We start from the raw sequence: 26,057 nt of genomic DNA, 5'->3' as shown, positions 1-26,057 counted from the left end.
GAAATAGGCTAAACACATTGTTTTGTTTTAATAAAAATCTATCCATTTATACAAGAATGAGTGCTAGTACCAATAAGGACAACTTAGCAATTTTTCTGAATTACTGAGGCACAAAAGACTTATGAACACCTTATTGACAGAAACAAGAAAATAGTGCCAGTGATCTGAGGTCAGTTATTACTTAAGAATTCAGTCAAGCCCTTTAAATTCAAACTTTGAAGAAAACATATTGCTAAAGTCTGATTAAATTATGTATGTTAACATAACAAAGATCAAAGGGCAATAACTCTGCCACACTAATGACAGAACTGCACACAAACATATCTTCCACATTTGATAAAAATCTTAAAAAAATAAACGCATAACCACACCTATCATGGTAGATGGATGCTGGAACCAATTCCAAGTATTTCTATATCATGCATATGCTATACTGCAGAAGGAAGAAAAACATCATTTTTTTTTTTAAAGATTATAGGCCAATGAAACAATTGTTTATTACCTACAGAATACTGACTTAGTCAGAAAAGGCACTCACTATTCAAACTCTTAATACATCATTATGGTTATAAAATACGGTATAACATTTTAATTCACTTATTTAAGAAGACTTACACCCATAAATTTTGAATTCGGATATATGTTACTTTTCCATTGAATTGAAGATTTTCATCAAATATTTATCAAATTTTGACCATCTTACATGGTAATTGATATATATACACCACATTTTATTGTATTTAAGATTTTGGAATCTAATACATTATAGACAGATGGATCATGTGGATAGCCTAAATAATAACCATAGATCACCTTCACCAGTAATGCAAGACCCTAACTATCTAAATACAAGAAAAAAAATTAACTTAGACTTTTTTTAATTAAAAATAAAACAAATACAAAAAAACAGGTATTTAGCACCAATGTCAATATGTCCCACATACTGAACTTCATTATGCTACCATTCGATGGATGAATATCATAGTTAGAATTCTCAGTAACAATTTGAACAATTTGTTCCTAAGTACCACTAATCAGACACCTCAGCCCACATCAATGCATCCTTTCTCACTGATCATAAAGTTTGCCACCTGTCCAATTGCCTTAAAGAGAAAACAATACATGGCATTTACTGATCAATTTCAAGCTTTGATTTCATAAAAAAAAGCAAGTTTCCTGTTTTAATTATTTTGAGACGAAATTTCATTTATTTCAGGCAATAACAATATTTCAACATAAGACACCTTCCTACACACTATCAGTACTGTGTGACTTTTGAACTTATAAGGGAATTGTATAAACTCTTATTACATGTACATATATAGTTATAAAACCAAAAACTCTTATTTCTAAAAATTTCATTCTTTATTTTTACAATGTAATACTCACTGCCCTAGAACTTTTAACCAACACCAACTGTCTCTGGTGACCCCCAGGACTTGACATGATTAGTCTATTATGAGGTACATGCGACCAAACTCTTCCTAAACTAGCTTTCCTCTCACCTTCGCTAGTCACAACATTGTTTACCACCTGGTCAATAAAATATAACTACTTACAGGAATGGAAAAGTGTGAATTATTCATCAAATAGTTTAATTCCTGAGGTAATGTGATTTCTGTTTGGATTAGAAATTCCGTCAATCATCATTACTATATTCCCATTTTGTTAATTACCAAACAGTTTACTTATGAAATCAAAAATAATTTTAATGAAACAGCAATAAGTGCTTTTAACTTTGAAACAACTTCAACTTTCTTTAAAAATTCATGTACATAATGGTGTTTTCACTAAGTTTTGGAACTGAATAAAAATGTTTAGGAATAGGTGAAAAAAAAAACCATAGGCCCGGAGGAAATTAAAAACAGGATAGCCAAAAAATTAGACCTACAAGTGATGATTTTTGGCCGGTTTCCGGCTCTTAATGAAAACAGATAATACTATGAGACCTGTCTAAACTGGACTCTTAATAATTTGAAAACCTGTCTAAAGTAAACTTTTTAAAGTTCCATTATATCATTTTAGATGTATTTTGAACCTTGGTTAACTGAACACTTGTCTAAATCAAACAAATTCTACAATCCACAAGAGGTTCTGTAAAGACGAGCATTTCTTTGGTATGCATTGCAAAGGATTTGTATATTGAAAGAAATAGATGTTCTAAAAAGCATGACTGTTTCATTAACCAAATAATATACATGTACATACCAGTACAGACAGTGAGTAATCAACAGCAAGTATCTTAATCATCTGTGATAAATGGACAATCAACCCATATCCTAAAAAATACAGAGGAGACTTTTAAAAACAACAACATGTCACTATTACGGAAATTTGTGCCCCTCTATGAACACTTTTATCATAACTTATGAAATAGCATGTATTTGTATAAAGTCATTATAGTATACATAATCTTTGATAAAAAGTAATTGTTTGATGGTACATGTACATGTGTGCATCACCTGATTTCTAAGAAAAAACTTATATAGTGATGATGAATATGCACAGAGTCAATATAATTAAAATATGTGATCTTACTGCAACCTGTGAAAAGTTGCTTAATCAATGATTGAATTAAAAAAAAAATCGATTGACAATTTGCGTATTGACTATTGAGTACCAATGAACTACCGGTAATTCAAGATGTGTTGTAAATGCTTTGGAGTTTCAACTTTCCAACTTCCTAAAAAGCGAAATTTTGGTGAGGAAAAGTTCTTCAACATTTTCAAATTTCCCTTTGATACATGTACATAGAACTTTAAATTTCTGGAAGGATCTGTTATATCCAGAATGCTGACTTTAATTGTGAGAAAGTTGGTTTTTATTTGGAATTTCCCATGGAAACACTAATTTTTACGAAATCCCTAGTACATGATCCTATGTGTCTAGTCTGTGTCCCTGGATTACATTCTTTTGATTTCTGCTAGAATCTTGGTTCCCTTGATTAATCTTGCAAACAGAAAGATACAGATAGAAAACCTACTCGCAGATCTTGTTGGTTGGAAATAAAGAAACTACTCTAGGTAAGTGGCTATATGCTATATGCTAATATGCTATAGCACATAATACTCATATTTCTAAAAGCTCATTCTTGTTCCTTAAGAGTTAGAACTAATAAAAGTTACTTACCATCTAACTGGTTACCTCCTAGAATAGGGTATATCACTGAAGCAACATTATCTATTATCACTAACTTCAAACTAGAGTAAAATAGATCTGACTGAAACAAACAGAACACAAAGTCTACTTCAACACAATCTTGAATGGTTGTACATTTTCTATGGGTTATTTTGTAGGCCGAAGTTACTATTTTTTCCGTGGTAAAATCTTCTAAACAAGTTATTTCTGTACAATTGACACAGATTAGTTGATTTATTTTCATACCCCACCAAGCAAAATTTGGGGGTATATAGGAATCATCTAATCTGTCTGTCCAAATTTCTTGTAAGCACAATTCCTATTTTCAATGTAATTATTTAGAAAGGTAAACCATCATATGCAGATGTGCATGAAGGAATATTATCACATTTGGAGGACTCCAAAAGGACTATAATCCAACTAATGGATTAAAACTTGTACACAATTTTAATTGAGATGTTCCTTGTGAGCTTGCTCACATTATTTCTAGCTAATCTAATAGTTATCATTCACTCAAAGTTTGGTCCATTATATTGTGTTAATTCAAATTCTAAAAGTTTAGGGGGGGGAGGATGTAATTCCAAAGGGTAAATTGTACTTTAAGATATCATATATTTCAACAATTTAAAACAATAAATCCAGAAATATTTCAATCTCTATAAAAAGTGATATATACCTGCTGTGTGATGCTGGATTTCAGTTGCTGTAACTCTGATAACAAACTGTATATATCATGTGATACAAGATATCTGGTCCTCTCTAATGTACTGGACAAATCCTGGAAAAATAAAAAAATCACAAGTTTGTCATAAACTAGAAATACTGTGAGCAAGCTCACAAAGAGAATACCCTTGCTTCAAAATGACTCATATGAAAAACACCTTTTAGATTAATTCCTATTGGAGTCCTCAAACAGTTATTATATTCTTCTTTGCACATCTACATATGATACCCAACAACCTTGCTATGAATTTTCATCAAAGGACCCTTGAGTGTTATGAGGAGTTGTACTTACAGGTTATAATATGTAAAACCCTTAACACTGATTATCTCCCTTTAGAGTTCTCAGATAGTAATTATATTTGTTCATGCACATCTACATAGAATGTATGACACCAAACCTCCCTATAAAATGTCATCAAAATCCCTTGAGAGGTTTAAAGGTTTAGGAGGAGTTGTGCATACAAGGTTTAAACATGTAAAAACCCTTAATTTGGATTATCTCCCCTAGGTGTCTTCCAACAGTATTTATATTCCTTCATGCACATCTATATATGATACTCAAATTCCATCAAAATCCCTTGGTCAGTTTTGGAGAAGTTGCACTACAAAATTTTAACATGTAAAACCCATAATTTGGATGATCTCCCTTAGGAGTCCTCCAACAGTTATTCTTTCCTTTCATGCACGTCTTCATATGATACTCAACCTTCATATACAAATTTGTTAAAATTCCTTAAATATTTTCCCTTAACTCCACAGAAATCAAATCAAATGACCACAAATTATAACAAGCCTGTGTAAACAACTAACCTGTAACTGATATCTAGTCAGCAGAATCTCCTCCAACCTCTCAGCACAGAATCCACCACAGGTGTCAATATACAGGACATTCTGACATGACTGGCTCACCACTGATGCTGTTATACTAAAGCATAGCTGAAATGGCCACAGTTATAAATTACCTTTAAAAGCTGCAAATCTGGTTATTATGGGATGTTGAAAATTTGTTTGTTATCACTAATTGTACAGATTGTTCTTGACCTGCATATAAATCCTTAGAACAAATCCATCCTGGTAGTCTAGTCTGTTATTGGAGTTAGAATTTAAGGTTGTTTTTGCCTTGAAAATGTATGTCTCCTCTTGTTCCAAAGTTGAGAGGGATATAACCCCCATAAAATTAAGTGGATTAACAATTTCTTGTAACAAGCACTATCTTGTATTCTAATGTATTAACTACCTACAAAGTTTCATGAAATTCAGTGCATTAGTTTCTAAGGAGTTGTGCTTACAAAAGTTTGACAGACAGATAGACATACAGGGCAAAAACAATATGTCTCCACACCAAGTTGAGGCAGACATTTCAAGCAGTATAATCTAACTAGCCTGGTTTGAGAGAGCCTGGCAATTGACCAGACATTGCCCCTAAAGGCACTAATACCCTCCACAGCCTGTTGTACCCTGTACATCTGGAGATCAATGTGCACATGGACATACGATTCATATTGGACACAATTTTTATGGTGGATAGACTATTTACTTTTGACACACAATTTGCTGCCATTTCTAAAACACCAAACTCCAAACAGCGATTAGTATTATTTTTTGTTGACAATACAATAACAGAATATGACATTATTCTTAATATATGGTAATCTAACACTCCACTAAGTTTCATTACAATCCTGCAAGTTCTTAAGGAGGAGTTGTAGACAACGCAAGGTCATTGGTTTTGGAACCATATAATAGCTATAGACACAAAATCACCACCTGCATAAATTTAGTATGATATAAAATGTTCTCAAACTTCTATGATGGACACAATGGACAAAAAAAGCAGATCTACTTTATACCAGACAAACAGATGTTTTTCATCTGTATAAACAATGTATGTTTTCGTACCATTTCTACTTGAAATCTTTTTTGTTTTTGTAGTGTAATTACAATATCACTTACCTGAGTCTTTCCAGAGGCTATTTCACCTGCTACTTCAGTTACCTCCCCTGTGTAAAGACCTCCATCCAGAATTTTGTTCAATCTGCAAGTATTGAAAATCATGAACAAATGATGTTGAAATGAATTTAAAACAAATGCCCCATGCACCATTAATAAATAATATGTTTTCTTTTTTACTTTTAATTCATTGCTGGCTTATGTGAATGTTCATGCATCTAGTTATGGAGAGTTTCTATAACAAAAATATTTCATAATCAGTCGAAGTTAGAAAAAAAATGGTACATTTCTTGAAAACCTTATTTAATTTACAAAGCCAAAATTATGATTTAATCATGCATTGATGAAAATTATGTTGAATGGCAGAAATTAATTTCTACACACCAGTATACATGTATTTTAATTTAACAGGAACTTAGCTTCAACATGGAAAGAGCTATAACAAGATTCAGTGATTCACAGAGTGTCGCAAATAGAGATATCCCACAAAGTAGCTATACCAGCAAAAAATAGATATGTCCAAAATTCAAAAAAAATAACAACAAAACAAAAAAATGAAACAAAACAAAAAAAAAAAAAAAAAAATCAATGACCTCCAATTTCCATTAAAACAAGTAATAATAAAGAACATTCTACATCAATATCTAAACTTTCAAAAGAAAAAGGATGAAAATCAACTGAAAGCTATGAAAAGACATAGTCAAAGGGGCATAACTCTAAAAATTATCAACATTGAACCAAATTATCAATTTTTCCTCCTAAGACAATAAGTATGAAATAATCGGATACCTGACAATTTACCATTAAAAAGCAAACTACAAAAAGACAAGGAAGAAAAACCTACAGACTATTTAACCATTATTGTTGTAGCAACATTAACAGATTTTGATATCTTTAATTAAAATTCACTTGCTGTAAGTCCTTTTCTGATCTTCTTTAATTGATCAACATTATCTTGAAAGGTGTTGCACTCTCTACAGTTACCATAGAGATGATTTATCAAAGACGTGTTATCAGTAGAAATTAATTATTCACATTAATGGCAGATATGACAAATCCTTCTCATGAAATTTAGAGTTCCCATTCTAACAATTTATCTAACTGAAACAATCAATTTGATTTATCTAAAAACCAGGTATGTCATGGCTCTGAAATTCCCTGAACAATCAACCTAATTCAACACAATTATATGTTTATGAGTTTTCATCTTATATTCATAGTGTATTTATGCTTTTTTAACTATCAATCCATTTTAAGTAAATTGAAAATCTAAATGAATAGGAGTAATTTAATACATTGAAAGTGAAACCAGTGCATATTGATCATCAGGAAAAAAAATGTGCGTTTTCTTATATTACAAATTTGAAAAAAAGTAGGGTAGGTAGGTAGATTAGGGATTTTTTATATTTTTTACATTGTATCTATGGGAGAAATATTCTGACTTTAACAGTTCCTATTGAAAAGTAATAAAACAAAATCATCTTTAAGGAACATTATATTTAGCTGGAAAAATGGGGTGGGGAAGGGTAATAGAAAATGCACAACTTTTGTAATTTAGTCTTCATAATCAGAGACCTATCCAAACCAGACATCTTCATAAGTAACCATTCAAATATAATTCAAACTTCTGCTGACTGACTACAGTCAAACCTGTGGCAACCACCTGTATTCTGCAATAAGCTATGATTAAAATATCCCTTTGTAGTGCAATCTATGTAAAATTATCCTGTTTGTAAAGACCACTTGTCCCATGTGACTTTGGAAGCCATAAAGGGCTTGATTTTGACAGAGTTCACTGTAAATATCAGTTAGATGAAATTTACTAAACATTTTTTAGCATGTGCAATTACTGTTGGGTTTAAACATTGATGTATGTCTATAATAATTGAATATTTGTTTAACTTAAAAATGGAAGGATTTGCTCATTTTACCCATGTTTTGCAAAAAATTTACAAAATTTTGAAAACAATTTAGTTCTAACCCTGGGAACCTCACCCCACTCCACCTGGATTCACCACTGGTGCTATAGGACAAACATTATAGTATTCTGTTCTTTTTTTTTTTTTTTGCTTAAAAATGTACAATCAATCATTTATGTGATATTTTGTGAAAGTGAAGCTTCTGAAAGACCTTTTTTCAATTATTTTTCTTGGGAGGCCAAAAATTGTTATGCTGCCTCAATATGAGCATTGTTAAGTCTTGTTAATAAGGGATTTTGCATAGAATTTTAATAGAAAAAATGCAAAATTACTTTAATCACATATAAGTTGTGAATATACTGCATAAAATAGAAATATGTTCCTAAAATGGAAATTTATTGTTCATGCTGTATTGTACATTTACCACATGAGAAATAAATCCCTATATTCAATTTATTCACATGGAAAAAATTGGGCTGTTTGTTTAGGCCCAAAGTCACTAGAACCACCACTGATCTGAAGCAAAGAATAATAGTATGATTACGTTATGTTCATACTGAAGGCAAAAATCAACATTTATACAGAATATTTAAAAGCAAATTGAAAATACAAGTACCAAAGTGACAATGAAAATGGGGTATCCAAGAGTGCAAAAACATGGGCAAAAAAAAACATTTGAGAACACATGAACTAACAACAAACATATAACTAGACAAATAAAAGGTAAACAGAGATAAGCAGCATGAACCCTACCATATCATAGAATGTTTTCTTCATGCCAATAAATAATAAATGCTTTTCTAGGAAGTATTCATTATTCTTCATGATAAATTATTCACTATTCAATTAGGTATGAATCAAGTATATAAAGATACTTTTATTTGCCTCCAATTGGAGAGTTTAAATAAATAATTAGATAATTAACAGGTTATATGAAATTAAAAGATAGTGAATACAATGTGATATTACTTTCTTTCCTCTTGTGATTTCATAAAAATGAAGTTAATTGAAAACAAATTAAAATGATTGGGTAAATAAGTCATTTCCAAAATTAAAAATTCCATTTACAAGTTAAGAGAAGACTTTCATACCTAAGTTTTTTTACTAAATATTAATTATGTGTTTAATATTTATCTCTGCATGTAATTGTTTTACCTTATTTATTGGCAATGAAACACTGTTTCATTAGCTTGCAATGAATTCTAAGGTGCATTGAATGTATATTTGATCAAACTATTTAAGTTGCACTCCAGCTAAGAATCATGCAAAATGTGATTCATGGGTTAAAAGCCTACACATTTTTATTTCTGATATTTTGTTTGAATTGCCATAGTAAACAGAAATAAACATTCAGTTTTTCATATAACCTGTGTTCTTAGGAGATAAAATTATATAGAATGCACTGTATATTTCAAAATTAAGGGAGATAACTCTGTAAATGACACTCAAATACAATATAATCTATTGGAATTTCAATATTGATTATCTCCTAAGAACAGGCAGATTTGAATGAATAATTACACATTTCATAGTATAGACCCATAAAACAACTTAATTACAAAAATAAAAATATGTAGCCTTTTTTTGAGGTATATCACATTTTTTAGATTTTGCATGATTCTTACAAAGACAGCTACTTAAGAACCATTCTGTGTAAGGTAATGGATGGCACATCGTTTTTTTTTTTTAATTTGATCATGTTTATATATTCGATACATCTAGAATGCAACAAAAAAATTTGTCCTGAAGCATATCTGACAAAGATATTTTCTTACTCCTTATGTAAGGAAAAAGTGCAGGAAAATTTTGCCATCATTTTTCCAATGTGCATATCAACTAAATCTGACCAATCACTATCTTAGAGAGGCAAACTTTACAAATACTTAGATGGTTATTTCTGGAAGTTATGAGGTATAAATAATTGGATAATGCAATAAAAAATCTGCATTTTTTTTCTTTATGTGTCACACCTTATACATATTTTGCCTGATTCTTAGAAGAGAAGTATATAAATGAGTATTTTATATGTATAGATTCTTCTTTAAGGTTTAAATCATTTCTCCACTGAAGAGAGTAAACTTAAGATTTTCAACATGCCAACTTTAACAAGCATGTTAAATAAAAATTTCATAATAAAGAGGAAAAATAGTTTAAATCAAAAATAGGCTGAGGAAGAATTGGTTGCTTCTGTGTGTTACTACTGTGTAAATGATGTAAAAGTAAATACATAAAAGGAAAAATAAGACAGAAATGACAATAGAACAAAAAACTCAACTAGATATATATACATGTATAAACAAAAAGGAATATTGAGGATACTAGATAACTTAACCTCCTTCCAATAAATATCAAATAATTGCTCACTATTGCAAAATTTTTAACACATTAAAAAAATTCCACTACGAAACTATTGACTGTATAAACCTACCCTTCACAACCAGTTGGTAAAATAGAAGTTGATCCTAAAACAGTTTCATACAGAGTTTCTCCACTGACAGGGAAAGCTGAGTACTGAGCCAGCAAAACATTCACAATGGATACTAAATCCTAAATCAATTAAAACAATAATATTTTAAAATAACACTTGTACTAATAAGAATTTAAAAAAAAGAATTATACATGTAATTGAATACAAGTATTTATTTATTTTATTTTACATCCACATCCCGAGTTCAAAATATCTGAAAAGGGCATATACTGCATGTCTCCATATTAATTATCAATTAGCACAGAGATGAGTTCTATTGTTATACATGTATACATGTACATACATGCACGTACATTTTGCATTTATATGTAATTCTGATTTTGTAAGCATTTCATAGTAAAGTGCCTATTCAAGTCACAATTTTGAATAAATTGTTGTAAATTCATAGTAAAATGTTTTAAAATGAAAAACAATTCTTTCTATTAATTATTGGTCACTAATAACTATAAAACTTAATGGTAATCCACCATGGATGATATTCCAGAATTATTATGGAGTATTTACAGCCACAGTGAACAATACTGGTACCAAAACACACTCATACAAAATGTGTAATAAAACTTTTGTCTGAAACGTTGTTGGCCTTCCAAATAGGTCATTATTGCTGCTAATTTTCTGTTTGTAGAAATGGAGCACACTTTTAAGGATTTACGTATTAATTTTTTACATTAGATCCACCAACAACAATTTATATCCCTAGCTCTGCACTGTGTGCCATGCCATTTTCACCAAAGTTATCTTTAATGAAAGTGGCAAAAAGTAATAAAAATTAAAGAGCTTTTCAAGAATGAATTTGAAAGACTATCTATTGATGGAAGCAGGTGCTAACGAGTGCTCTATGTGTCAGCCAATCTGATACATATAATTTATCTTTTTAAACAAAATGTTCTCTATTTTTTTTTTGTACAGGTTTTACCATTTACCACAGTAAGTATACTGGCATGACTGCATGGCAGACGAAGTGGAAGTCTAAACAAGTGTGCCAACGAGGGAGGCTTAGTCGCCCCCAATGTGTCGGACTAAAAAATGCCTTATATCTGGACTTATAAAATGGTAGCAAGAGTAGGGCGGTCGGTAGTGCGTTTATCGATATTCTTGCGTGGGCAAAATTTTCAATTTTGAGTCAACTTTAACACGTAAGAAAATGTTCAAAAATCCATTGCATGACAATAAAAAATATATGTAATTGAAGTTGAGACATTTCTCTCTCTAAATATACAACTTTCATTGTTATTGGAGTTGATAGTCATTTGGTACAAATGTTTGAAGTGACGAAACTTTGAGAAAAATGGCGCCAGAAAAACTATGTGTCAAAGATCATACCTATTTCAAAATTCATTCCGCAAGCTGTTATTGGACCAATTTTCTTCATTTATGGCTTAATTTTTTGGAAATATCTTCAATTTTGATAATCTGGTTGTCAGACTAATTTTTTGGTTCAAAAATATATTTTTTACGTAATTTAAAGGAAAAACATGTTGAAAAAAAATAGTTTTTGCATACCCGGAATGCACTGACAGTCGGATTCCGAAAATTTAATCCTTTCAGTGTCCATCCGTAACCCTGGTTTCAGAAGAAAAACAATAACAGCTTGCGGAATCGACTGGATATTAGGGTGGTCAGGGCGAAGAGTGGAGTGAAAGATGCCTTAGACGGATAATTGTTTTACCTTGTATGGCAATTTGGAATGTAGGGAAACTTCTTCTAAATCTTTTGTTATGAGGTCTGTTACAGATCTTATTCCTTGATCGTTCAATTTTGCAAGTATTTCTTCGGTTAAAGATGAGCATAAACCGCAGCGCAAAACTGACATTACTTTCACTTTGAACGGATATCCAACAATTTGCATAAAATTAGACTCCGACACGATCAATAGATTTTTCCGACTTGAGAAAATTTTCCATTCACTTATACTAGACGGTGTCTTAAATACTCTTTGTTTCTGCAGTCAGATGCCAAAACACCAAAAGTATAAATTATTAGCTTTGACTTTTTTTTCCTCATATCAAATCCGCTTTTTATATTTTTATATTCACACAGGCCCTTAATTTGGACCAGTTTTTTTTTATCATAAAAATATCATTAAATCATTCTGTTTCCATATTTGAGTTATTATGGCTACAGACCACCAATTCAACCAATGAGCATTTGGAACCTACGCAAAAATAGTCCTACGCAGAAATTACCCGTGTTCCTCATAGTGCTGTGAAAAAACTTCTCATCTTATTTAAAAAATTTAAACAGTTTCTGAAAGGAAAAACATTTCTGTACATTTTATAGGTGCATTTTGCTTCTTGTGATGTGAAGCCTAATCTCCATAATGATTTCTAAATATACCCCTATCTTGTGATTTCCCATGCTATTTATAGACACTTCACTTCCGGTGACCAGTACTGCACTGCAAGTCTGCTAACCCCACATGCCATTCTGAGGATTGTGAGCTGACATACGTAGAATCATGCTGATATATAGTCCTCTGCAGGTTAAAGTTAAGGTAAAGTCCAGAGAAGCCATTGAATATTGTGAAATTTGCATATAATCCTATGGGAAGTGGAATTAGTGGTTTCTAGCCTTATGTGTGCTCTCAGACGTGTCCGCATGCGATTTAGTGTTCAGTTTATGCTATGCCTAGTCTTTTTCGTCTATCCCCTTCTCTTAAACGAAAAACTGTGCATAGCATATAAACAGCATTAAATAGCAAGCGGATATGACAAAGAATACTAAATAACTCAAATATGCAAATTAAATGATTTAATGATATTTTTGTGATAAAAATAAAAATCCTGTTCTCAAGGATCTGTGCTCATTCAATCATGGATAACACATTTTTTTATTCGAAGTGAACAATATTAATGCAAGAAGATTTGTTTCAATATATTTTTTAATGACAATTTAAATGGATCCAAACATAAAATTAACGGAAGAAGTGACATTTTTATACCAAAATATACATCAACATATAATTATATATACCTGTTCTACATGCGCCAATTTATGGGTTACAATAGATGCGTACATGCGCAGAGATGAAGATTCAGGGAGAGACGATTTGTATGTCTCAATGTTTTGAAAACTAAAAGGATTCGCAGTCATTTTTTATTATCTGCATGTCACCAGGTTTGGGGATCCCATAGCAATGGTTGATTTATTTCTGGTAAGACCTGGAGATTATATTTCACGGAGTTCCTCAAGGGTTTTGTTTTTAATATTTTGGATATTCAATTATTAATATAATCAGTAAACTTCTTTGCTGAAAACAAGCCATAATGATTCTAATGCAGACACAACGTACGGCATGCTTCAGGGTACTTTAGGTTTGCACTCCGTCTATCAGTCCATCTGTCGGACGATTCAGTTTTCCGCATTCCTATTTTCCGTCATGCTTGCAGATGCATGCTTAATATTTGGTACATTGCTTTAACTTGACAAGTTACAGATCAAGTTCGAGTTTTGTTCTGGTTCTGATCAGTCAATGATTTTTATATGTTTTGAGAATAAATGCAGACTCAATTTTCTGTACTGTTCTCGTTAACAAATGTTGCATTATGTTCTCTTCAACAGATTTTTCCTCCGGTAGGGGACATTGTATGGCCATGCAATACTCTCAGCTAGAATGTTTGTTAAATTTTATATACATGTATTTATTTGTTTATTTTTTGTTCAACTTCTCTAAGTTCTGGACATGATCGAATTATAGTCAGTACTCATAATGTTGGGGCTCTACAATTCAAAATTTCCAATTAACGTCTCGATTGATGTCATACATGTATCATTACTATGACCAAGATTACGTCAACTTGAACAACTATAAATTTTTGGTAGGGTAAGTTTGAATGGAGATCTACTTAATATTTAATATCATTTTTTTTATTTCGAGGAAATTCATCCGATGTTACATGTACAATGAATTCAAAATGGAAAAAAATGTTTCAGTATCTTGTTTAATAATGATAAACTTCAACAAACGGCAATCCATACACAGAGTAACCCATATCTTTTGCTTTTTTCGCCAGTCCTTCTGTTTCTATATGGTGTTTGTACAATGTCTCGGGAAAGTCCAGACCGTTTCTATGACAATCTGCTCGAACTAGAAGGGTACATCCACCGACCCCATCAATAGGGACAACACGCCCTTCTCCTCGTAAATCAGGCAAGTAAATACGTGACGTTGATCCATATCCTTCTACGATCAGAGAATTTTCCCGCATGTATTTCTGGTTTTCTAAAGATAATGGAGTTTCCCGCCAAATATTTTTGTCATAATTGCGAATCACATGACCCTGTTTCATGACACAAGAAGGTGAAACGATATCCTTTTTGGCATATAGCAGTTGCTGAATAATGTCCGGTGGTAAAACACCAATATCACTATCTATCCAAAGAACATAGTCTTGATCAGTTAAGGCTTTTCTAAGCAACAAGTTTCTAGCTTTTGCGATGTGTTGACGCCGTTTATATTGCTGAACCCGGGAATGAACTTCTTCCCAGTCACCGTCAACTTGGGAGCCTATGTCAAAATGATAAAATGATATGTTTTTAAATCCGGACGGCTTAAGCTCCTGAACAATGTCCTTTGCTTCTGGGACAGTGCCGTCCGTGCTGCTGTCTTCACCAAATGCGATAGATATCAGCTCATGAGCGTATTGTAGCTGTCGAAGTTCATTTGCATATCGGAATATTGTTTTTTCACTATTATGTAAAGGTGTAAGAATAAGAATTTTATACGTGTAAACGGTATTATCCAATTTCAGATACTTATCCATAATTCTGTCCGTCAGTCTGTACACAACATCGGATACGGAAAATTTTGGCACCGGAGGAATAAAGTCAATAGCTTTGGCAGGATCGTACCTGTTTTGATCAATACCACCTGCCTGATTTGCACGATTTTCATCAATATCATCGTAGCTTAGCGGAACACCCATGATTTCTTCGTTATAAATAGATTTCCTTTTCGATCTTCCCGAATGACTTATAGACCGAGCAGCCGCATCCGTGTTGTCCATATAGTTTTGGAACAGTCCTGATTGAATAAGGATAAGAATGAAAACGACGGTAGCATTTATCGTCAACAAGAAAGTGAGACAAGATACACGACAGCGCATTAATTTCCTCGGCATTTCTCATGGTTTATCAAATTCTCTGTTGCAAAAAGTAGCATAACCTGATGTTCTCCCTGTTAAGAAATTGAAGCAAAGCATAAAAGTTGTATGTGCATGTATAATTTTATCTTTATTTCTTTTTATATTTGGGTGAATGCACTGTATGAAACCTCTACTAGACTAAGTCAACTCATCAAAGCTAAGTAATCATTGCATGTGGTTAGTGCTTATTATGGAGTACTCAACAAGGTAGCAAGTGCTAATTTTCTGAGTAGTATTGTAATGACACTGGACAAAACCGTTTTTTTTTATCTTAAATATCTCTTTACATTTTCGCCAATCTGACAGGTCATGTTCAATATTTCACGGTTGTACCGATGCTGGTAAGTGAAATTTTAATTTTGCGAGTTGAAATGGAAAGTTACTTGTCTATTCGATGAGAAGAAAAAAAGTTTATTGGGAGGATCGGGGCCCTATATCAATGGGCCGATCAATGACAATACGAATTGTGGTGATGCTGTGCCAGTTGAATGGCATATTTCTTGACTTAAATATGCATGGAATTTTTAAAAGCATTATTCAGTCATTTTGAAGTCATCGATGAAAAGTATTGGATTATTCCACTTGTTTAAACAAAATATCATAATAGACACCTTTGTGTTAAGTTGATGAGCACGCTCGATATACCCTTCCGCGAGGAAGGGCTTGGATGGAACAAAAAATATTCCTATCGAAAGTGTATATTGAGCATGTTCATCGACTAACCCACAGTTCGCACAAAAGAGTCTATTATCGGCAAAGGCAAAAGGAAAACCAACCTAAAATCTCGGTAAACATAGCTCGAATATCATCTGATGTTGTAACATTCCCCTATTTATTTGGATACTGATACCCCACATTACAGTATCAGTCTTCCTCACAGCTCCTCTGTGTAACTTCCTAGAGTTTCCTGTGCCCGGTTTCATAAAAAAAATCTCCAGTTGAGATTGTCCTTAAATCCTTCCTCAACTCAAGTTTCGACCAATTAGATCACTTAAAATTGAAGATTTGAGGAAATTCTCAACTTGAGATTTTTTTTTTATGAAACCCCGACCAGAACATATTAAAAAAAAACCAAACCGACTTTTCACAATAATGTTACTGTAACCAAAGGACTTGTCAACTGGATCAATATAAAATAAAAAAAAACCCACCATACTAAGAGAGTATATATCGGTGCATTTTATTGATCCACATCCTCGGGTCCACATATTAAAAAGGTATTTACTATGTAGAAGATTGACGACGTGCATGAATGTTCAGAATCTACCTATAATTTCATGACCTCAGGGGATCAAATGAATATGCATCCGGACCTCCGACTAGTACATAAACACAAAATATTCTGACTGCATACTTGATAGTGGGAAAATACTGTTCCTTGACCACTCAAAAAGTTTGTTGTTGTATGTACATGTACGCATACGTTTTAATATCATGCTACAGTAATGTTGTGTACAGAGGGTGAGGTAGAAATTAATTCTAGCAATAATTATTTACTTGTGCTTTACAATCCTATAATCATCATACAACACGTCAAATAATGTTTATAAACATAGCTTACCTGTTCCAAAAATGTGTACCTGCATTTTACCTGCAAATAGGTCAAATACCTATTTATACATTATTGATAAATTTTGAGTCGGAGAAGGAAAATAACACAGAGAAATCCGAATTTGAACTTTTGTTATACAGTTGGCCCCAAATTAAGTGAACAAAATTTGATTGTGCTTACAATGAACATGCTAGATTGAACTTAAATGTTTTCCTGGTTGTTTCAATGTTTTAAATAAAACAATAAAAAAATCATCTTCATCATTTTTTAAAAACAAAATCTGTAAAACTGTAAATCACATTTTTGTAGGGTTCTGGAACATTATTGCCAACATTTTGTTTCATATTTTATAACTTTTTTTATACCCGAACTTTGGTGGGAGTATATATTGATATGGGTGTCCTTTACTCATTCGCTCCTTAACTCTTTCCTTCCTTTACGTAAATGAGTATCAATGACTTTTTCTGTTACTCCAGACCTCCATCACCACAGAATGGAATTTAATGAAACCTTCACAGATACTTCGAACACTGCATTATTCACATTGTGTGTCTCCTGTTTTTTTTTTTTTTTTTTTTTTTTTTTTTTTTTTTTTTTTTTTTGTTCCAAATCAATTTTTAGGTAAAAAAAAAGGTGCATGTTTTTAAATTGAGACTGTGTGTATCAAGTAAGTGAGCATTGCTGAGTTTTTTTTTCTAGTTTTCAAAATGTGGGTTACGAAATCCATAGGGGGCGCTATCTATCCTGCATAAGTGAAATAATATAGAATCGCCCTCCCACAAAAAAAAAACAACAAAAAACAAAAAAAAAAAAAACAGCAACAAGGAAATATGCATTTACTGATTCTAAAAAAAAAACCAGTCCATATCATGTTTTTAATACATTCCACAAAATATTAAAATAATAAAAGGGGATATTTAATAATTCATGATACAATTATTTATGTATTCATTACACCCGTCAATGTTGCTTGAAATGTGCACACTGAAGAATGCAATCGTTTTGTACTGACAAACAGAAGTAATTAAAGGTCAGTCACTGTAAGAAACAGGCAGTTGGTGGAATATGGTTTGAAAAAAAGACACACACATTTTGAAAGTTTAATTTGACTATTTGCACCATCTGAATGAAGGAAATATTATAAAGATTTCCATATCATTATCACTTTGGTAAATTGGGTTGCAATTTCACTGAAATGTACTGAAAATGAACATTTCAAGTGCAGATAACTCTATCAAAAACATCATTTTTCTAACACTCTATTGAAAATTTTTGAGCAAATCCAGAAAGATAGAGATGAAGTAATGGTCTTTTCAAATAGAGAAAGTCTCCTTGAGTGAGGTTGTATTGTCAGATCAGTGGGTTTCTGACATGCATGTTTCTGATTTCATTTTCCCAATTTGCATGATTCTTACAAAAACTTACACTCAACCACAGAGGGAACATTTGCCACGCAAGCACTTTGGTTCAATTACAAACTGCACAGTTTTTAATCATTGAATTCTATGAATGGCAATGATGAACTCATTATTATTTAAAGCGTTACAGCTACACTGATTATAAAGTATAAAATAGGAAAGAAAGCGGAAAGGACATATTAATATTTTACAAAGACAGAAAACCAAAAACATGAGCCACTACGTACAATAAAGTAATGATATAATTGCAAAAATATGTACAAAAAGGAATTTTTTTTATGTAAGCATTGTCCAATGTCTGTTCTAAAAATGGAACAATTATAAATATACATGTAAAATATGACAACCATGCAATAAACCGAAAACTTGAGAAAACAAAGATAACACTTTATAGCGCAATTTCTATGTGCAGGCCTTTGATTATGGGGAACATTTAAAAAGTAAAATGGGAACAGAAATGCATCCATCGAGATAATAATACTGGTATATAAATTGCAAGCAGATATTTTGTTTTTATAAAGTTTTCGGTTGAGTTTACATAGCATTTGATATCGTGCCTATAATACAGCAAAGTTATCTGTTCTCGTCAAATGATGAACAATGATTGTTAGCTTATATTTCACACACTTCATTACGAAAGGCGTATACAAATGTATAGCTTATTCAAATGAAGAAGTTTACCCCAAAATGTAGACCTGTATTGATACCGATATAGGTTTTTATCGAGCTGAAACATAAATATCTTCCGAAGCCGAAAGCTGCGGTTGATACTGTCTGTCAGTTTTCTTCATGTCGATTAATATGTATCTGTATATTATTAAGGAACAATTAATGATACCATTTGTCAATATTAGTTTCATTAAGTCGATATAGAAAGTAATCAATTTCAGTTCTACAATGTATGGCTAAAGATTGCTTATATAAAACGACTACTGATAAATATCTTTACAAAAAATCAGACAGGAGGGAGGTGAATCAACCCACCAAAATTACTTTTACATGCATACATTATTCATTTCTGTCATTTCTGTGTAGCACTTTCGAGATATAGGTTATATAGATATTGTACGACATTGGTGCTTTGCAAGAGTTAACATTCATGGTTAGGCTGGTGTCATTGGAGGATGAATGTACATAGCTGACGTTTATTAAAAAACATAGATTTCATTACAGGACAAACCATCGTTACGTCAAAATATAGCATACTTTTTTCTGAACCATTTTTGCTGTGCGTTAGTTTTATATGGTTAGATACTTAAAAATACCATGACATTTTCTGCTATACTTATGCATACAAACCTGGATACACTAAAAGCTAAATATATGAATGACTATCACCTACAGGCTAAGTATCTAAAACAATCTGAAAAAAGTTAAAAATGAAAAAGTAAGATTAAAGAGCCGATATAAAAAAAAAAAAGAAAACACCAACAAAAACAATTTTTCTCGACTTTCACACAAGGAATGTTTTTGTTTTGCCTGCTGGTCCTTGTCCAATATATTTCGATCTAGAACTCCATGTAAGATTCAAGAACAATGAGAAGAGTGTACTTCACAAAAGAAAAAAAAAACAAAACGGAACAAAAACATCAACAAAAACAAAAACATAAACAAGTACGACCGAACGACCAAACGGATATAATGTAATATAAGCAAAATTGTTAATAGCAACCTGTCAAAGTATTCATATGTAACCACACAGCACAAAGACTTAAACCAAATAATTCTAAAAAGTTTTCGGATATATTAAACACTATATTAAATAGAACCAGAAACCTAAAATCCGTGCCAATAGACGTTTTTTTTTTTATGAATATTTTAAATCTTTGAACTCAGATGAAGACATTTTAGAATCTCTAGATAGTAGTAGATAAATATGAGCTGAATGACGATATACATGTAAATCAAGAATTTTCAGAAACAGAAATATTAAAATGTATCAAAGGCCTTAAACACTCTAAAGACTGTGGTGAATGACGATTTAATCGTCAATGAATATATATTAAAAATACGACAGATATTTTAATGCCTTTATATGTTAAACTCTTCAACTTAATTTTTGATTCAAGTTTTGTCCTTTAAGCATGACTGATTTATTACTCCCCTTTTACAAGAATAAGGGTGTTAAAAATGACCCAAATAACTATAGGCCGATCACAATTTTGAGCTGTTTTAGTAAATTATTCATCGCAATTTTGAATACTAGGCTGAATAACATTCTTGAAATTTCTTTACTTCTGAAAGAAACGCAGTTTGGTTTCAGAAAAGGGCACTCTACAATTGATAGCATTTTTACGCTTCATTTATGAACAGAACTACTAAATGAGAAGAAAAAGAAACTATTTTGTGCTTTTATTGACTTTGCTAAGGCCTTCGGTATTGTATGGCGGCATGAATTGTGGTCAAAACGTATTAATTATACAATAAATGGTAAAATATTTAATATAATTGCTAATATGTACAATAATATAACGTCTAGAGTATCTTTTTGGGAAAGAATATTATGATTTCTTTCCGTGTAACATAGGTGTCAGACAAGGAGAAAACTTGTCACCTATACTCTTTATCAATATATGTCAATGATTTAGAAGATATGTTCATGAATCGAAACATTCATGGACTGAATCGTCTAACAGAAGAAATTGAAAATGAACTATCTCATTTTTAAAATCTTTTCACTGTATTATATGCTGACCACACAGTGTTACTTTTAGAACGAGAATCCGATCTACAAAAACAACTTGATGCACTTTATGACTATTGCACATTGTGGAAACTCAAAAGTAAAGTTGTTGTTTTTTTTTCAAAGGGTGGGATGTCTAAAAAAACAAAGTTTTAAGTACAATGATGCATCTCTTGATACGGTTGATAATTTCAATTATTTAGGAATAATGTTGTCACGAACAGGTAGCTTTTCAAAAGCGAAAATTGCAAACGTAGAAAAAGCAAATCGAGCCATGTACGATGTTTCGGGTAAATGCACATTACACAACTTATCTCATCATGACAGTGACTTAATATTATGTATTCCAATGCATGTACATGAATCAACTTCTTATGCATATTATGTATCTATGTAAATCGTATTGAATTCGTTCTCAGTACCATGGTATTATGGTGTTTGAGTATTAAAAGATATATAGCAAATGCTTCAGTTTTATGGGCATAAAACTAATTAAAAACCATCACTTTTTTTACAATTCATTGAATACTATGAATTATATTTACGATTAACTCATGTTTATTTAATGCGTTACAATTAACGACTGGTATACAAATTTAATTAAGTAAAAATAATGAGCACGAAAAACAAGTATCTTAGAAAATAAGTGTTTGATACATGTAACATGATTTTTAACTGTTATTTTTGTTGTTTTTTTACTGAAAGGCCTGTATACAGTGGCAGTCTGATGTTTGTCGTGTATCACATGAACATATGGTAATTTCGTTGATTTTTCTTTGTTCTAAAATGGCAGAATACATTCTTACATTGTTATATACATATGGTAATTTCGTGGATTTTTCTTTGTTCTAAAATGAAAAAAAGAATAAATTCTTACATTGTTATATACATTGTACTAATTACAAATCACTGCATGAATAGTTAAACTTTCGAAATGACACGCCACGACTAGAGCCTAACATAAATCTTGGGGAAAGAAATATGGATTAATACTGCATACACCATTAACATAATTATAATTTGTTTCAGTTCTACAGGAAATAAAACAGTTTCTTTACTGACAAAACAGAGAGAACAATAATTTACAATCATGACATAATACGAAATGAAAGAGTACTTATGTATGCTGCCAATATGATTATTTTTTTCCAAAATATGCAAAATATGCTGAATGTTTTGTGTGAGTATACCAGAAAATGGAAACTATCTGTAAATGTTAGCAAAAGGAAAAGTGTATTTTGTAGAAATAATTAACAATGATGTTATCTAGGGCTTGGAAGTTAAAACAGTCAATTTATTTAACATTTAGGATATGAGATGTGGGGTTTTCACATATCACATATCACAGGATATCTAAAAAAACTCATTTAAGTCAACGACATCTAATGTATGGTTTATTATGAACAGTGTAGATTTATTGTTCTTGGTCGTCATAAATGATATCGTTACCGAAATCAAGTCTACCATTAAATTATTTGCTGATGATACTAGTCTATACATTTTTGCTGTCAACCCTGAATCGACTTATCTTACTCTTAACGATAACTGAAACAAAATCCATCTGTGGTCTCAGCGATGGCTTGTCAAATTCAATTCACGTAAATTTTTAAACAGAAAGCATGACAGTCTCTAGAAAGACCAAAACATCTTATCATCCAGAATTGTACCTTAATAATGACATCATAGCCCAAGTTAAGCAGCATAAACAATTAGGTCTTACAATATCTGATGATGGTGGGTGGAATAATCATATTGATATGATTACAATCAACGCATACAATCGTTTAAATCTATTACGAAAATTTAAAGTAATTTTGGATAAACAGACCCTTGAAAAACATAAAATATTTTTGTTAGACCTATTCTTGAATATGCCGATGTAATATGGGATACAAACACTATTATTCTAAAACTCAAAGTTGATGAGATTCAAGTTGATGCAGCAAGAATAGTTACAGGGGGTAGTAGATTAACATCAATTAACAATTTATATATAGAAACTTGATGGCAGAAATTATGTGTTCGGCGAGAAAATCACAAATTAACACTAATGTACAAGATTTTAAACAATATGACACCGCCTTGTCTTCAAATTCTTATTCCTAGCAGAGTAAACAAAAACTATAACTACCCAACTCGTAATTCTGACTTAATCAAATCAGTTTATTGTAGAACATACCAATATTATAATTATTTTCTACCTTCCACTATTCGATTATGGAACACATTACCAAATGATATTAAGACCTCGCCGTCAGTAAAAATTTTCAAAACTCATCTCGAAAATGAGGTAGTAAAAAAACCAATATATTACTATTGCGGATCACGCAAAGGTTAAATCCTACATGCCAGATTTGGTCTTCAGGGTAGAGAGCTAAATAAAGATCTATATTCGACAAAAACATTATTCCATCTCCATTATGCCAATGCGACGAAACAGAATCTTCGAATCATATCTTACACCCTTGTCCATTATATCAATCGCTTAGGAGACAACATATCTCAGCACTTCAACTTCCTGATCAGCTGACTTCAAATATTCTCCTATTTGGATCAGATGAGATGTCTGATTAGTATAACCTTGAAATGTTTACCAAGGTTCAAAACTTTTTGATACAGAGCAAACGCTTCAAATTAACAATCTAAATTACACAGTTACTTCTTATTAAAAATTAAAATTCCTTATGACCTGAGTAAATACATAGCGCATTAAATAGCAACCTCTTCACTTTGCACCAAACTCACAAAATGCACGTTATTAAAGCACTACTTCTTTGGGCTATGCAATATGATACAATTATTATTCACGATTTCAGGAGACGCATTGATATAAGACTGAATCCTGTAATTTGCTATTGTTCGTTTCATTCTATTGTTTTGGTTTGATGTTAAAATATGCAAATTACTTCATAAATATGATTAAACTAAGGTAGATATCCATTATCCGTTAACATGTACAGAAAGTGCTATTTTTTTTTTTTTTTTGTAAATGGTTGAAGTTTTTATACTCAAACAACTGTATTGAATTTCTGTCTAGTTGCTGTATATATTTTTGTAAACAGACACCATAGTGCCCTAATAATAAGAACCATTGTGTGTGTTCAATACGAAATAATGATAAATGAAATATTCAAGGTGGTGTTAAAATTTATACATATTATAAAGCAAAGATTATAACAATGTTTGTTTACAAGAATACAGAATTAAATACTGTTAGCAAGTGTTCATTGTCTAAATGTATGATTTCTAGTTTTCGTTTTCTAAACTTGTAACATGAATGTATAAGAAGTTCTCTACCAAGATGAGATCTTCTCATAGTCTTGCAACTGAAAGAGGTAGATATAATAATGTCAATAGAAGCCTGCGTTTTTATCAATGTTGCATTAATTATATTGAAGACGACTTCCGTTTTATATTTGAATGTCCTTTATTATTAATTTTTTAAAAAGGTGCTTATCAAACCTTATTTTTGAAAAAAAAATAACTTCTTTTTACAAATTACTGCAGCTAGAAAGTGTCAGACAATTGTGCAATCTTGGAAAATTTATAGAGCTTTTAAAATTCGGAGTGACTTTCTTTAAAAGAGTTTACGTGTTACTTGTGTACTACTGTTACTTACACTGCTTGGTAGTTTATTATATTACATTTGTACATGTGATGGATGCTGAGTTTGTCACAAAGTTAAACGAACTCATTCGTAACTTAGAACAGTCTGAAGTATATCAATTAGAATTGGACAATGAAAAAGATGATTTTATAACGATAATCCATGATGAAATGAATTTCAAACTAAAGAAGCGCAAAGTTGAATGTGTGTGGACGGCAGGAGTAACAAACGTAGGAAGATAAAGAAACCGTGGTGGACCGACAGGCTTACGGAACTCTGGAACTAAATGTGTGTAGCAGAACGGAACTGGAACAAATGAAATAACAATAACAAAAAACAATTACGACATATTTTTGTGCAAAAACGAAAAGTATTCGATAAAAACTCAACCTGCTAGAAGACAACACTGGTATCATAGACAGGAAGAACTTTTAAATGTACAAAATTCAGATCCTAGTAAAATTTGGCGAAAAATTGGTAAAGTCGGCATTGGTAATAATCAACAGAAGTACATTCTGATGGAAGTATCATTAGATTTTGGTTCTATTTGTACTGATAGTGAAACTGTTCTAGAGAAATGGAAACATTCATTTGAAACACTTTTCAATTGTCATGATGCAAATAACTTTTCAAATAACCATGTATTAGACGATGTCTCTGATGTATATTTAGACTGAGATAAGTTTTAATGAGGTATTAAAGGTTAATAATGGTAAAGCGTCAGGGATTGATGTGATACCTGTAGAATTGTATAAAAATAATGTTTCTGTTAGTATATTACAAAGATTATTTAATAAATGTTTTAAATGTGGTAAAACTCCCACTATATGGAGTAAAGGAATTATAACACCTACATGTATACCAACATCAGACCCTAGAGATCCTCAGAAATTACTCTAGCACCTTGTTTATGTAAAATTATATTGCAATATTCTGAATAACATACTTCTATCTTGTTTAGAATCAAGAAATGTTTTATATGATGAGCAAAATGGTGTCCGTAATAGTAGAAGTACAACTGATCATTTAAGGTATCTGGGTATTAGTACACATTTTTTGAATACTGTTAAAATATATATTCTCATGTTGAATGTGCGATTAAACTGAACAGTAATATGACCGAATGGTTTACTGTCAATTCAGGTTTAAAACAGGGTTGTGTTATCTCCAGTAGTGTTTAACTCTTATATTAATAGTCTTGTCACTGATGTAAAGGCATTAGATATAGGTACTGACATTGGTGGTGAAAAGGTTAATATTTTGTATATGCAGACGATATAGTACTCATTGCAGAGTCTGAAAATGGTCTTTAATTATTATTAGATGTGCTAAATACATGGTATAATAAAAAGTTACTGAATGTTAACTTAGATTAAACTAAAATTGTACCTTTTAGAACTCCTTCTATGAATAGAACAAGTAGAATTTTTTTATA

At 31.5% G+C, this 26,057-nt stretch overlaps 2 protein-coding genes across 2 annotated transcripts; both read right to left on the bottom strand.

The window, feature by feature from the left end:
• Window positions 1-861: 861 nt before the first annotated feature.
• Window positions 862-12,069, bottom strand: LOC148607680 (DNA repair protein RAD51 homolog 4-like). The gene is made up of 9 exons (XM_088546017.1): window positions 11,888-12,069; window positions 10,159-10,277; window positions 5,815-5,896; window positions 4,672-4,797; window positions 3,815-3,916; window positions 3,130-3,220; window positions 2,209-2,279; window positions 1,390-1,533; window positions 862-1,103 (listed from the first exon to the last, which is right to left on the bottom strand). Exons 1-9 carry the CDS (start codon window positions 12,065-12,067, stop codon window positions 1,044-1,046), a joined length of 975 nt encoding a protein of 324 aa, XP_088402143.1. The 5' UTR covers window positions 12,068-12,069; the 3' UTR covers window positions 862-1,043.
• Window positions 12,070-14,143: 2,074 nt separating this feature from the next.
• On the bottom strand, window positions 14,144-16,975 carry LOC148607679 (uncharacterized). Its single transcript, XM_088546247.1, has 2 exons — window positions 16,924-16,975; window positions 14,144-15,394 (listed from the first exon to the last, which is right to left on the bottom strand). The coding sequence occupies exon 2, from the start codon at window positions 15,336-15,338 to the stop codon at window positions 14,160-14,162; it is 1,179 nt and encodes a 392-aa protein (XP_088402373.1). The 5' UTR covers window positions 15,339-15,394; window positions 16,924-16,975; the 3' UTR covers window positions 14,144-14,159.
• Window positions 16,976-26,057: the final 9,082 nt, after the last annotated feature.

Source organism: Perna viridis, chromosome 9 (assembly GCF_037379345.1).
Source record: "Perna viridis isolate PV_CMFRI_1.1 ecotype Kerala chromosome 9, ASM3737934v1, whole genome shotgun sequence".
NCBI lineage: Eukaryota > Metazoa > Mollusca > Bivalvia > Mytilida > Mytilidae > Perna > Perna viridis.
Note: the sequence above shows the minus strand (reverse complement) of the source record. Positions and strands in the feature narration are given on the sequence as shown.